Here is a 15252-nt window from a genome sequence, read left to right on the forward strand (position 1 = left end):
CCCTACTTTTTTATTTTGGGCCTACTAACTGTGTCTGCTCCACTGATTACAGTTGTCCTCTACTGAACAAAGCTATGCCGCCTGTTTAGCCCTGTTACCAATTTTGAACTGCATTTAGCCTACTTTTCTATTTGGGCCTACTAACTGTGTCTGCACCACTCATTACCGTTGTCCTCCACTGAACAAAGCTATGCCACCTGTTTAGTCCTGTTACCAATTTTGAACTGCATTTAGCCTACTTTTTTATTGTGGGTCTACAAACTGTGTCTGCACCACTCATTCCAGTTGTCCTCCACTGAACAAAGCAATGCCGCCTGTTTAGTCCTGTTACCAATTTTGAACTGCATTTAGCCTACTTTTTTATTTTGGGCCTACTAACTGTGTCTACGCCACTCATTACAGTTGTCCTCCACTGAACAAAGCAATGCCGCCTGTTTAGTCCTGTTACCAATTTTGAAATGCATTAAGCCTACTTTTTTATTGTGGGTCTACAAACTGTGTCTGCACCACTCATTACAGTTGTCCTCCACTGAACAAAGCAATGCCGCCTGTTTAGTCCTGTTACCAATTTTGAACTGCATTTAGCCAACTTTTGTATTTGGGCCTACTAACTGTGTCTGCGCCACTCATTACAGTTGTCCTCCACTGAACAAAGCTATGCCGCCTGTTTAGTCCTGTAACCAATTTTGAACTGCATTTAGCCTACTTTATTATTTGGGCCTATATCTGTGTTTCCTCCTCATCCTGCCCATTGCCCAGCCACTGCTAGATGAGCCTGCTGGTACATTGACCCAGACTACTACATTCCCCTTGCACTCTACACAGCCAGAATCTGACCCTGCTGAAAGTCAGGTTCTCCTTCCGGCATACTATACCACCTTACACGGGGACAAAGAGGAAGGTGCAGATGAAAGTGCAGGTTCCTTCATCAGGTGGGGGGCATACTCGTTGGCGACGTCACTGGCACAGGGCCCCTCATAGTACGCATAAGTGTCTCTGGCAGTGGGAGGCGCCACCCGCTGTCAAACACACCACCGTACTATGAGGGGCCCTGTGCCTGTGCCAACGAGTGGGCCCCCTGCTTGCTCAGAATCACAGCACTTGCAAAGTTGAAATACTTACCTCTCCCTGCTCCACCGCCGTGACGTATTCCGCATTTCCTGGGCCCATGAAAATCTTGAGCCAGCCCTACCCCCCCACAACTTTAGCCAAATGACCCCCTGTTTTCAATGTCTAACTATTATTATAAAGTAAATTAAGATTGACAAGATTAAGAAATAAGAATTGATGTTTTTGGCATTAAAATGGACACTGTAGGTGTTTTCCTGTCCTCCACTCACTGCCGACTTTGATTCCCCATTGACTTGCATTGGGTTTCGTGTTTCGGTCGGCCCCCGAATTTTCGCAATAATCGGCCGATTTCACCCGACTCGACTTTTGACAAAGTTGGGTTTTGCGAAACCCGACTCGATCCTAAAAAAGTAAAAGACGCTCAACTCTAGTCGAAAGCTATATCCCAGCCCTTGACAGGTTCGAAGATCCTTGATTTCAGTGTTACAGCTGTTTGGTCTATGTAGCGAGGTGTCTAGTGTTGCATCTATGTAGTCAGTGTGACGCTAGTCACTTCTCACACCCACTGTGAGTCAGAATGGTCAAAGAAACCCGACTCGATCCTAAAAAAGTAAAAGTCACTCAACTCTACTCCTGACCAAGCTGTTCTGCTCCTACACCCTGCCAGGGACATTGCAGTGATATAGAATTATAGCTCTAATGATGACTCATGCAAGGAAAAGAGACTTTCTGTTGATACATAGAGCTTGTGACTCACCGGTGCCTGCACAGAAGCTACATAAAGCCAATGCCCATAGAAGGGTGGAACAACGAAGAGCAGCAACGGCAGGTGGTATGCACTGGTGTGAGATTTCTGCCCGCGCACCTGACAGATGGGGCCAAAGACTATAAGGGTGCCAATAGTCAACATATGCTTTGCCGGCATCTTTATTAGGAGTAAAAGCCTACTGCAGGGAGAGACTTAGATGTAGTAGACATGTCTGATTGTCTGCCTCCACTAGATGTATATGCCCGCAAATGATGCACGGCAGAGCACATTTTGAGTAAGAGAAATTGCATAAAAAAAGGACAGAAAATAATCATCTTCTGTGACAATTGAAATATTGTATGCTCATTTTGATGAATTTGCTTAAAATCCATTAGAACAAAATGAAAAGAAATAATAAAAAGTGCAAGAAACAAAAATAACTACACTAGTCCCAGGTTCAGATGAGTTTACAATATAGTTTCTGTACCACTGACTTAGATATATTCCAAAATCATTTTCTTCGTGAACAAACCTCTTTAGAGCGAGAAGTACGGCGACCTGAAGAGAGATGGACACATATCTATTGTGGCACATTGTGATTTATGCATGTTATTGTTCACAGTGCAAATCTGCAGGAGGGTGTATCATCTAAACAAAAGGAAGTATCTTCTGAGGAGGGTTACTATAATTTCATCTGCTTTACATCTCGCTACCAAATCTGAAGTGAAGCAGACATGGCTGACAACTATAAAAACTCCCATGGCTTCCTATTATAATTTATAGGAGCTATGCAGGAGAGGTTTTTGGAGACATGCAGTGTGAAGAATGATTTTCTCTACTGCCACTACAGCAAACTTACCCGCAATTACCAATATCTCAAATCAGAGGACGTTTGTAAGCAGGCAGACTATTTTGACATTATTTTCATGGAACAGCATAATTAAAATGGCTTATATACTATAGATATGTATAGGAGCAGAATAGAAAAGAATAGAAGCTGATCGACAGTAACCAGCAGCAGTGTGACGGAGAAGTGGCGAACCACTCCAAACAGAGTACATCCGGCTTCTGCAGATGCTACAAACAGCTGATCGTGGTGGTGCCCAGTGTTGGTGTTCTGCAGTTTTTACATTGGTGTCCTAACCAAAAGACAGGTCATTCATATAAAAGTGGAGGAAAACCCTTTTACATTAGGAATGATGACTTTTCAAGGGTTTCCAATCTGACCAAATCAAACTTTTCTCCCGATAAGTGTTTTCTCCACTCACTATGGGCAGATTTACTAATAATGTCTAAAATAAAGACATTATCTTATAAATTTGGTACATCCTTCTAGACTTGTCAGACGCTTCTCTCCTCTTTAGGCCACCTTTTTGTTGGCTTTCTTTGCAGCACAATTTTGGCCAAAAATTGTTGCGGATGTTCACATCAATAATAAATTTAGTCAATTTAGCCATGACCCCTATTCAAGACTTTTTAAAATGATGTAAAACAAGTTATAAATCTGGTGGATGGCATATTGATATACGTTGATTCATTTGACACAATATATTCCAGAATTCTGGCCTATTTGCCATAGTCAGTCTGCCCCTACATTTTCTCCCACATTTTGCAAAACATGGATTAATTGTAATTTATATGAAATTGCCTTTTGTGCGTATGAGAATGTGAAGTCTGAGTACAATGATGACAAGGAAAAGTCAGTACTTAGAGCTAAAAGCCTAAAAAGCGTGAGAATAGTAAAACAGAAAAAGGTTCTTATGGCAGAAAATACGGCCATTCTCCTTTCATGTCAAACATCAGTCTCTATCTGAACAAATTTTGTCATTTCGATACAAAGAAGCAGAGAATAATGCAGTGATTTCTACCTGTTAGAGTGAATAGAGCAGTGACCGATCGCACTCGCCCATTGACCTTTACATGAGACTGCTGGACCCCACTACCGGAGGATGGCACATTACATTGACTGAGAAGCAAATTGTGAGGGTCTCTGCTACAGCAAGCAAAAATACAGAAGGAAAGGAATCACTCCATGTCAAACATCAAAGACATGTATATTCTACCTATGGTACCGTTTGGAAAATGGATTGAGAAAGTGATGTTTCCACAGAATCCGAAGCTTACTTTTTCTGCAATCCTGAGATATGCTACATTATTTTGAGTAATACATTTAAAATACTAATATAGCCCAATTCATCAAGACCGCTGTTAACGATGGTCTTGATGAGGAAATGGGCTGGAGTTAGACACTCCCAATTCATGAATAGGCAGAGGCAGACATACCATTGGTGCTGCATAGGGCCCAAGGGATAATGGTGCCCATTTCTACACCCAAAGCAGGTGTAATTGTGTATTATTATGAGCTACTGGACTGCAAAGGGACCATATATTGTTCTTACACAAGGGCCCTCTTCTGTGTCCACCAGTGTGAAGAGGTCGTGAAACAGGAGCATCTGATGAGTGGCGTGCACTTGTGTGTGTGCCTCACCACAAATCTTACTCGTCTCTGCTGGAGTAAGATTTGTGGTGTAGCATACGCCAATGCTTGTCATGAATTACAACAAACAATTGCCACTCCACTGTCCCTACCCAGCTCTACCCACTTTACCAGAGCTAGGTGAAAATGGCATGAGAATGCCAAAAGTCGTAAAATTTTACTGCAGCCTCAAGTTGTGCCAAAATTATGCTTTGAAGAATTGGGGTCATGGTGTTCTTAGAACCTTATCTATGGTTCCCCTAAAAATCCTCAACCTATTGTGCTGCAATCCTCTTCTTACTATTTCACTAACATTGTGTATTATGGTCTGTAGTATTACAGAGTAAACTTACAGCCCGTTCACTGGCTCTAGTTCATATTAAATGGGCTGTCCACTATGATATTCATGATCTGTCATTAGTGTAGGTCATCAATATCAGATCAGGGGCAGAGGATCTCACACCAGGCATCTCTAATAGTGATGGGTGCAAGTGCTCGTTACTTAAGTTTGCTTATGGTGCTTGGGTATGTGTGAAACATGTGGCCATGGGTACTCAAACATGTCACTCGAGCACCTGTGATACTCGGTGGTCATAAAGACCACAGCGTCATGTACCTTTTAATGGATGTTCCAAGGTACTGCAGACAAGCTCCTATTCAATTGGCTCATTGACTTGTATCATTTGTAAACATTGACCTGAATAAAACTATATGAAGAATTCTCATATATTAAGCAAAGTTTTCAAAAAACAGAATTTAAAAAAAAATAAAAATCATGTGAAAGATAATATTCTTTAATAAAATATTCAGCATAAATCATTGATTACTCAGATGGACATAGATTAGTCTTAGATCATGCTTGAAGAAAATGAATACGTTAAATTGTCTTATGTGTGATTTGTAGTAAATATTAAGTAAAAAGATGCACGTGCTAACCTAAGAGTCATTAAGTAGTACAACAGCATGTAAACTGTATTGTGCCATCTCCGAATCAAGAGCCTAAAGGATGAATGCCGTAAGCTCAATCTCTAGAAATTACTCACCCCATGGCTCATGTCCTAATATAGTCCAACGCTTCGTAAATGAGAGAGGTGGGACATAAGTCTAGCATTAATAATTTTTTAATGAGTACATCCACTTTCATAAGAAAATGATGATAGGATGATGCAGGGTTGTCTCGTATAGTCGTTCTTCTACATCACTCCTTTAGCATTTTTTTTATGATATTCCGTAGCATGGTCTACCTAAAGTCTCTGCTGTGGGCTACACTAAACTAGGAAGCATTCTGCTAGTCACACTTAGCTACCCAAAAATCCTATGATTTTCACTCCACTTACTAAAAACAGTAACTTAGAAGGAAAAGGACGCTTAGGCCATGGTGGCCCGCAGCACAGATTTGGGGTGGTCCATACGGCAGGTTAATCCTCTAATACAGTGATTTAAAAAAAAAAAAAATATATGCACTATAATTAATTTCTTGGGAAACTGGAGGTACATGTCCATCCCATTGGCCTGAATCATTCGCCTAGATCCCCTAACATAGAACTAATTCGGATATCTCCAGATCACATTTCCCATTCCATTCGTAGGTTTACCAGACTATAAAAGCCTTGTTTTATTGCGGATATAAAACTACAATGCAGTGCTGGGAATAAGATGACAATAGGTAGTATAAGGGTCTCAGAGAGATGTGTAACATGACAGGAAAATGGATTAGCGATAAATAGGCAATGCTTCCTTGGCTGATATACGTTTTCTCATAAATATGAAAATATTCTGTGTCCTTCCTACAAAACCTCTGATGACAGAACACTGGATTAGCACAACGGTTTTATTACTTTGGAAACATCAATATATCTTTTTGTCCAATAGCACAAGAATGCTTTCTTTATTCATAGAACTTTGCATACTAAAATACATTTAAAAACCCCACTTTATTCGGGGTGCTGTAGCGGGAAACACATTTAGAACATTATTATTGGCACAAATTATTTCACATCTAAAACAAAGCTATGCAGTATTGAAAAATAATACATGGAAGCCGATCTATAATGAGCAATAATTGCTACATTGTGGCTGCTGATCAGATGCAGCAGTCACGTGACACCCCGATCAGGTATTGATTACAGGAGACTGGCGGAGGATGCACCACTGAGAATGGAGGAGATGCACCAGTCTGGTAGATGACATAAAAAATGATACTTATCTCCCAGGGTATGCCCTTATCGAATTGTGTGATACTGCTAGGGTGTGCCATTGTTTTTTTTTATTGTGGATGTAATTTCAGGTTCTGATGTTGGTCTTCAAAAAAAAGAACGGAAATACGAAAGACCCAACAGTAGGTAGACAGTTTTGGCTGTGCGGCCAGATGCACCATTACATCTTACCCAAAGAGCGGTTTCATATATCCTTGTGCCATTGTCCTATTACAGACGGGGATGTACAGACTGTCTCCTGACCCAGACACATATCTACCTATGAGGCTGTTGCGTTCCACTCACACAGAAACCTCAACACCTAAATTATGATGGAAGATCTTGATGCAATAAGTGAATATTTTATTTTGATCAGGCAAAGAAAGGTCCAACTTTGAGATGAACAACTGTCTTTATCAAGGACATTTGTGGTGTGGGAGAACAGGGTATGAGATAGATGTGGCTGTGTGCAGGCCGCAGGGCTGTTGATTTCCGGTCAGGAGATCCCTTTGGCTCATTTGTATGTCACTGTTTATATTCAGACTATAATCTATGGATATGTAACACTAGCCTTAGTGTTATAAGCGGTGTATGTGCAATGGTGTACAAAAAAATTAGCATGGGATCAAAAAAATAGCAGATAACTTGTTCCTCTATTTCACTACACCACCGATCTCTAATTTCATCACTAAATGTTCTCAGGGCCATTTTGGTTAAGGTCGCCATGGCTTAAAATCTGTAATTGATTTTCCATTCCATTTCCATTTTGTTCATGCACTAAATTGGAGATGTAAATAATGTTTAACCCAAGGTGCTTTCCCACAAATTAAGAGATGGCATATTGCTGTGACATCAGAAACCTCTTTAATTCCTTAAAATTTAGTGCAGGGAAATACAACAGTCCCATTCACTTCCCGGCACAGCTTGTACTCAGGATTTACTTTACAGAGTAAAGCAAAAGGGATTCACTCACTCTGGTAGGAATTATTGCTTGTGTAGCGTTTACACAGGCGGTGCATCTTTGGTCCAAATATGTGCAGCTTTTATTGTTGTCTACAGATTGCACAGCTTGGTCCTGTTTGCTCCTTGCACCTTCGTGTATACCCGCCGCCCTAGAGGTATGTCCTCACCCCACTAAGTGCGAGAATAAAAGGACTTTTAAACGCATCACTTGGGGAGTGCCACTATTTCTTTTTCTTCATATTTCTCAAACTTGTAAATAACTTATGAAACAATAAAGTTAAGTTAAAACCAAGCACACCATTATTTTTCTTGTGAAAATCTCAATAAGGTTGATGTGTCACATGACCCATTTATCATTGGAAAAAATAAAGTTGGATCCAAAATGGCCGACTTCAAAATGGCCGCCATGGTCACCACCCATCTTGAAAAGTTCCCCCCCTCACATATACTAATGCACCACAAACAGGAAGTTGATATCACCAACCATTCCCATTTTATTTAGGTGTAAACATATAAATGGCCCACCCTGTAGTTTAACCTATGAAGAAAACAACAGAAAAAATGACACACCTAACATGAATAGTTGTAAGAAAAAAGGCAATAAAAACACAAATGCCACAAGAAGACAGACTAGGAACATAGATTTTATTTCACTTTTTATTGTAGTTTTCATTTTTACAACAAAAGAACAATAAAAACAAGGAGATATGAAAATCATCAGGTACAGAATTACTTAGTTTGCATTATAGAACATTGCATGGTATTAAGGAATAATTACTAAAGGGGTTTAAAACAAAAAAAAACAACATTGTAATTAAATCTGTTTAAATCTGCATTCACACATTCTTGTGTAACAGTCCGCCATCAGATCTCATGACCAGAACTCAACAGCCTCATAGGCATTTATGAGGATGCCAAGACTGGATAAAAAGACCCGCATCACAGTCCATACTCAGATCACAACACAAAAATGTGTTAATTAGTTATGCAACTTACTAATTTACCAGACTTTTGCAAGATGCCCAAAATTTCAGCTACAAGCAGCATTTCCCATCCAGTTTGTGTCCAACACAGGGTTAGCATGTGAAAATTGCTGTGTGAAGTGGGCTAGCTTCTCATTATAATTGCTAAGCCATCCTCCTTCTCTAGACTGGAGACGTCCAGTCAGAGAAGGGGACTGACTTAGATAAAGACTGACTGCTCAATTCTTTAGTTTTCATTTACACCTTCACATTCTGACACAAACTCACAAACTGGAAGAGGTTCTGACAGAACTAGATTACAAATGGCCTTAAAATATTAAAAATGTACTTAATGAGCCAAAATAATGGCATTTTCTAAGAAACTCTATACTGCATACATCTATCCAAAGACATTGCAGTTATAGGCACCATATCACAAAATTAGAACATTTCTTGGTCAGTAAGTGAGGTAAAATTACCCAAAGGAACGCTTCTTCAAACTTTTTTTGTCCCCAAAAGTTTGTATTTGCAACAAGTTTAAAAAAAACTGTAAATCTCAGAAAATATAAATAAAATATGGAAACATTTCGAAGAATGATTAGAAAAAAAAAAAAAAATCTACATTTCGTTGCCTTAGAGAAGTGTTCAAACCACACATTGAGGACTACGTGGTGGAGTGCGACCATTGGGAAAGGTCAATGATAGGCAAAAAAAAAAATACTCCAGTGATGATTTTTATGGTTTTAAGTTAAAACAAATTAAAAACTAAAAGAATACCAAGAAAACATATGGTCTGTTTCTCTTACATCAAACAACAAGAATGTTTATTCTGTGATGTATCCCCAATAACAGCTGGTATCCTTGAAAGCAGAGCTTGAAAATGAATTGTTAATATGTTACTTTAATTATTGCATAACACACAAGTCGCATTTATCAGAAAATAATGTGTTTGATCCAACAAACGCTCAGAGTGCATGGAGAATGCGTATGCACGAGGGTCTTCAAAATACAAATATGTCTGGGAAAACAACATCTTCCCTTATCAATACTCCCAGCCTGTGGCTGCATTTACATGAGAAAGGCTTACAGGCAATCAATAACTAAACAGAAGGTAATGACCAATTTCCCAGTTTTAGGTTAAACATATGCAACATTGTGCTGTTCCTGAAATAAGCCGCTTCAGGTTGGTTTGCGCAAATGTAATGCATCATCTGGATTTGTAACAAAATTCCCACGTAAAGCGATGCCAAGTCATCAACTTATTACAGTAATCTAAAGATAAAACCAATGTCATATTACTGGCCCGTTGCTTCAATCATGCCCAATTACCCTAATGAAAAACATTTGTATCAATTTTTCTTATCTCATTTACTCCGACTGATTCTCATTACGAACCCTCATTATTGTTTGCAATGGACCAATGTGTGTAAATCGAATGTAAATTCTTGGTGTAATAGGCCTTAGGATATTCCATAAGAAGAACTTGTGACTATGACTAAAGGTCTTTATTGCCCTAAAGAAATAAGAAAAGTGAGCGCTTTTAACTCATCAACGAGTGCTGTAGTTATAGATCAGTTATTAGAGAACCTCACTATCCATTCAGTATTACCTTGTTTTTGTATTACTTTCACTATGAAAGTAATTAGCACATCTCTCTATGGGAGATCTTCAAGAAATGACTAGTTGAGGATCTAGGACTGGTTTGATAAACACTGCTATTGAGCGTAAAGAGGTAGAAATCTCACTATGGTCCCTTTTACATGCATGAGAAAGGCTTACAGGCAATCAATAACTTTACAGAAGGTAATGACCAATTTTGCAGTTGGAGGTAAAAACTTATGCAACATTGGGGTACTTGTAAAGTAAGTTACTTAAGCTGGGTTTGTACAAATGTAATCCTTCATCTGCATCTGTAACAAAAGGGATGACAAATCTTTAACTTATCTCAGTACGGTAAATATAAAAACAATGTCATGTATGGTCCACTGCTTAAGTCATGAAATTGCTCTCATTTGGAAAAAAATTTATTACAAGAAGAGTTCGTTGATCAACGAGCTTTAAGGCATATAAGCTACCACAGAAGGCAATATCTTAATGGAAAGTTTCGATAGAAAAAGATTATATAGTCACTCTACTTGGACATCAACCATCCAGAAGCACCAATAATTCCGAAAAGAAATAAAAGGCTCTCCTGACTTTAAAGAAAGTTTTTCTAACAATAATAAGGACTTTCCAATTTGGACTGCTTCCCATCTTCTTTTTTTGGATTAAACATGGGGTTGATTCCCCCATCTTAAAGATGACCATATATTATAAATATAAGTTGATTAATGGTTAAAAAAAAATGTTGAACGAGACCTATTCGGGCCAATGATTGCCTGTTAGCATGGCTGTTCACATTTTTGTTGATATTAATTGGGCAATTAATGGCCAATGTATTGCCCTAAGTAACGTTCTTTGAACATTATAATGAAAGATATTTAAATGGAATGGTTTTCCCAGAAAGTTTAAACACTTTTTCCAAATGATGATGGCGTGTCATCGATTGACTAAAATGATCATTCATTGATATATTAAATCTGACTTCGATATATTATGGTGTAAATTCACCATTTTTGTTAATTTTAGACTAATACCTATGCGCACCTGAAGACTAAGAAAGAGTGAGCAACAGAGGTAGCTTCTCCAAGCAGAAACAAATAACAGGAAAGTTCTAGTTAGACTGGACTAGTACACCATTCCAAGTAGTGTTTCATAAAGTGGCTACCATGAAATATGGACTCTAGCCCAAGGAGAAAATTAGTTGTGCTGGAAGACCAGGCTGTGGTCTTGGTAGTACAGTCTAAGAACATTAATTGCTGCAGACTACTATCTTCCAACTCACATAATACCAAGTGGAGGACAGATTGTCACTAAAACAAAAGGATTCACGTGAGATCCAAGTAAGCACATATGCTACAGGGCACAATGAGCCACACAGAGGAGAGTAGTAATAGACTGAAAAGAAAAGATTCCCATGTTTTAGTGTTCAACAGAAATGCTCCTTTTTCAGTGTACAGATTAGAAACTCCTATAATAGGTCTGGATAGCCTGGCACTACGACACCAAGCATACCTACTCTTACCATCATTGACGAATGCAGAACAGCAAACCACTAGGAGCAGAACTACTTCACTGGTCTACTACTAGAGTAAATCTGCAGAGTAGTCGTTCTTTCTCAACTGTACTGCCCGTAAGCTCAAGACCTCCATCCATCACAGACAAAGGTAATGATTTCTTAGTAAATCTGTAGTAGAGATGAGTGGATTGAGTTGTGTGACCCTGATCTCAGCGTCCAGGTCAGTGGTACCTGGTGGCAAACCAAGAGGTCGGTAAATCTTTTACCTTCCGGCATCACGTCGCACAGATAACATCACACCAGCCCTGATAAATCAACTGCTAGGCTGGATATGTTCCACTGACCTGGAAACTGGACTGGAGTCTCAAGAACCTATCAACTCATCTCTAGACTGTTAGTTTTTTGGGGGGTCTTTATGTGCCAAAACAGTATGTGAATCACTGACTTTAGTGAATTCTCCTTTAACAATGAAATTTTCATCTTGCTAAAAAAAAATCGTAAAATTAACATAAAAAGTGTACTACTTTCTACTCTACAGTAAAGTTTGGGCATGATTAGACTATATCCACCATCACAACAATAGTATACTGTACATAAAACAGTAATTTTATAATATATGAGGAATCATAGTAAGAAAACATGATGCTCAAATGGAAAATACAAGAGAATATATTGCTGGTTAACTTTCCATCCACTGTGAATAATATTTTCAATATAAGTCAATTTAAATTTTGAGTGTGTGCATTCAACTGGAAAAAAAAAACGGCATAAGAAATTTTATGATGTTTTTTAGAAGAAGGTGTAAAACAGTAACATGACCATAACCTGAAACCATAAAGAAACAAATAGAAAATTTCAGATTTGATTTATAAAAGACACTTGAAAACAGCATCAACATATTTTACCAGAAAACACAGTAAGGCAATGCTCAAGTCTTGAAACAAAGTTTTAAAAGTACATTTGGTCCATAAAAAATGGTCCCATCATTCACAATAGAGATAAGGCATTGTTTCCACTTTGCAAAGTATTTCCATTGAAGTATGAGACGTCATAGAGGAAGGTGCACTTTTACGGCACGAAAACAGAAATATAAAATACTTGAATACAAAACTTTATATACAACATTAAACAATCGCATTTCAGCAAGGTTTTGTGTGTGTACTGCACAATCTCAGATTCTTAAAGGGAACCTGTCACCTGAATTTGGCGGGACCGGTTTTGGGTCATATGGGCGGAGTTTGCCTTGCGCAGGCGTGTACTACGGAGGACAGAGAATGAACTTCAATCCAATATTGCAGCCAGCATGCAGCCAGTGGGTAAGGAAAGGGTGAATCAAACACCCAAAAACTCCACCCATATGACCCAAAACCAGTCCCGCCAAATTCAGGTGACAGGTTCCCTTTAACATAAGATATATAATAAACAGTAAATTGATAACAGAAAAATATAACAGGTAAAAGGAAAATGAAAGGATATCCCACTTTTAATTCCAGAATTGCCAATCACTTGATGTCCATATCAGGTGTGCCACAGTAAGAGGTCCAATGGAGTCGTGCACAAGGTCAGGTGTCATCTTCCTTTACCTTAGCCTGCAAAAGCGAACCAAAAATCTTAAGAAATATCTTGAGAAAAACAAAGAAGAGATAAATAGCTGTAGTGATTATTGAGACAGAGACTTGCAAAGCTGACGTGGGTGCTAAAAGTGAATGACGCCTTTGAAATATTTTTTTATCAAAATAAGTTCAAAATTGTTTACTAATTTTTATTTTACGTTGTTTCTTTGTGACATTTAACTTTGTATGACACTATTTATTGGTATACATTATTCCTTCACTTTTTGGTAGAGAATGGAACAAAAGAAAAAAAACCATTGCTTGTCCACTTTGCAGTATAAATAGCTGCATTTATTCTATAGGTAATATCCGCACCATCATCGCATATGGACAGTCAGGACCAAATGTTTGGAAACAAACACATTTTGGTTTTCATAAAATTTGCTGCTTCAGTGTTTTAATACACATCAGTCAGATGTTTCTATCTTTACTGAAGTACATTTATAAGCATCTCATAAGTTTTTATGCTATTATTGAATTACGTTTATGCAAAAACTCAATAATTACACAGCATTGTCAAATATTTTTCAAGTCTTCTGCAATTCACCCTGACTGCTGGATATCACCTTCTGTGCCAAATACGGAATGATGACAACCAATTCTTGTCTAATCAGTGCTTGGAGTTTTTCACAATTTAAGTGTTTGTGAGGTTCTCAAAAGGATTGAGATCTGGGGAGATTATTGGCCATGGCCCCAAACTTTCAATGTTTAGTTCACCGATCCACTTAGTTCTCACATTTGCCTTTTAACATGGTGCTCCATCAAACTTGAGAAAGTATTGTTCATCAACAAATTGCTCCTGGATCGATGGGAGAAATTGCTCTTGGAGGATGTTGATATAATATTCTTTATTCATGGCAGTGCTCTTAGGGAAAGTTGTTTGTGATGAGTTGTTCTTTGGATGAAAAGCAACCTCACATATGAATGGTTTCAAAGAGCTTTTCTGTTGGTATGACAATGGACTCATGTTAGCTTTATCTTTTTTTTCTTTGGACAATCATTTTGACAAATATCCCAAACAGTCGTAAGGGGGTTTCATCAGACAAAATAATGTTACCTCAGTCTTCTGCACTTGAATCCCTGAATTTCCTGCGGCATCTTAGTCTGTCCTTGATGTTTTTCTTGGAAAATGATGGCTACTTTCTTGACCTTCCATGACACCGAGTCAGCCTTAAAAATCCTTCACGTCACTGTGCGTGCAGATGCACTGACTAGTAATGAGCGAGTATACTCGTTCCCTGGGTTTCCCCGAGCACGCTTGGGTGGTCACCGAGTATTTGTAAGTGCTCTGAGATTTACAGCCGCTAGCCAGCCTGAGTACATGTGGGGGTTGCCTGGTTGCTAAGGAATCCCCACATGTAATCAAGCTGTCTAGCAGTCGCAAGTCATGTAGCTGCCGCTATGACAACTAAATCTCCGAGTAGTCACAAATACTCGGAGACCACCCGAGTGTGCTCGGGAAAACCCGAGCAACGAGTACACTCGCTCATCACTAGCACTGACACTTGCCTGCTGCTATTTCTGAGTAAGCTCTGAATTGTTATTGAACGGATTCCATAGATGAATTCTCTTTAGGAGACCGTTCTAGCAGTTGCTGGACTTTCTTAGGCACCCTGAAGACTTCTTTAGAGCAATTGAAATTCTTGTTGATCTGATAAATGGTTGATTTAGGTGCAATTTTACATGTAGCAATGTAACTATCATTAACAGAAGACAAGGATTTTAAGCACCAGACTTCTTATAAAACAACCAGTCTGGTCTTATAATTCAATCAGCTTGATAGAGTGATATCAGCTGCCTAGTCCTAGTTAACACTTTCTCTTGAGCCATAGAGATCACTGAAATTATGTAAGCAGGGATCATTTTGTGGCAAGGTGAAATTCAGTGGAAATTAGGCTTTATGATTAGGTTAAAAGGAATCGGTCACCAGAAAAAAACACTATTAACCTGCAGATATTGGGTTTATCTGGAGGTTCACAGCATTGCCGTGCAATGCTGTGAGGTATAAAGTTAATTTTTGGCTAAGTGCAGGCGTCGGCCAGCATTATAACACTATTAACCTGCAGGTTAACCCTATATCTGCCAGTTAATAGGGTTTTTCCTGGG

At 38.8% G+C, this 15252-nt stretch overlaps 1 protein-coding gene across 1 annotated transcript in view; it reads right to left on the bottom strand.

Moving 5' to 3' along the window:
• Positions 1–8092: 8092 nt before the first annotated feature.
• Positions 8093–15252, bottom strand: part of LOC138665712 (solute carrier family 22 member 15-like) — a 377939-nt gene continuing 370779 nt past the window's right edge. The window contains exon 12 of the mRNA XM_069753451.1: positions 8093–13122. Within this exon, the coding sequence (XP_069609552.1) occupies positions 13096–13122 (27 nt within the window). The 3' untranslated portion in view covers positions 8093–13095. The remainder of the gene's footprint in view (positions 13123–15252) is intronic.

Source organism: Ranitomeya imitator, chromosome 2 (assembly GCF_032444005.1).
Source record: "Ranitomeya imitator isolate aRanImi1 chromosome 2, aRanImi1.pri, whole genome shotgun sequence".
NCBI lineage: Eukaryota > Metazoa > Chordata > Amphibia > Anura > Dendrobatidae > Ranitomeya > Ranitomeya imitator.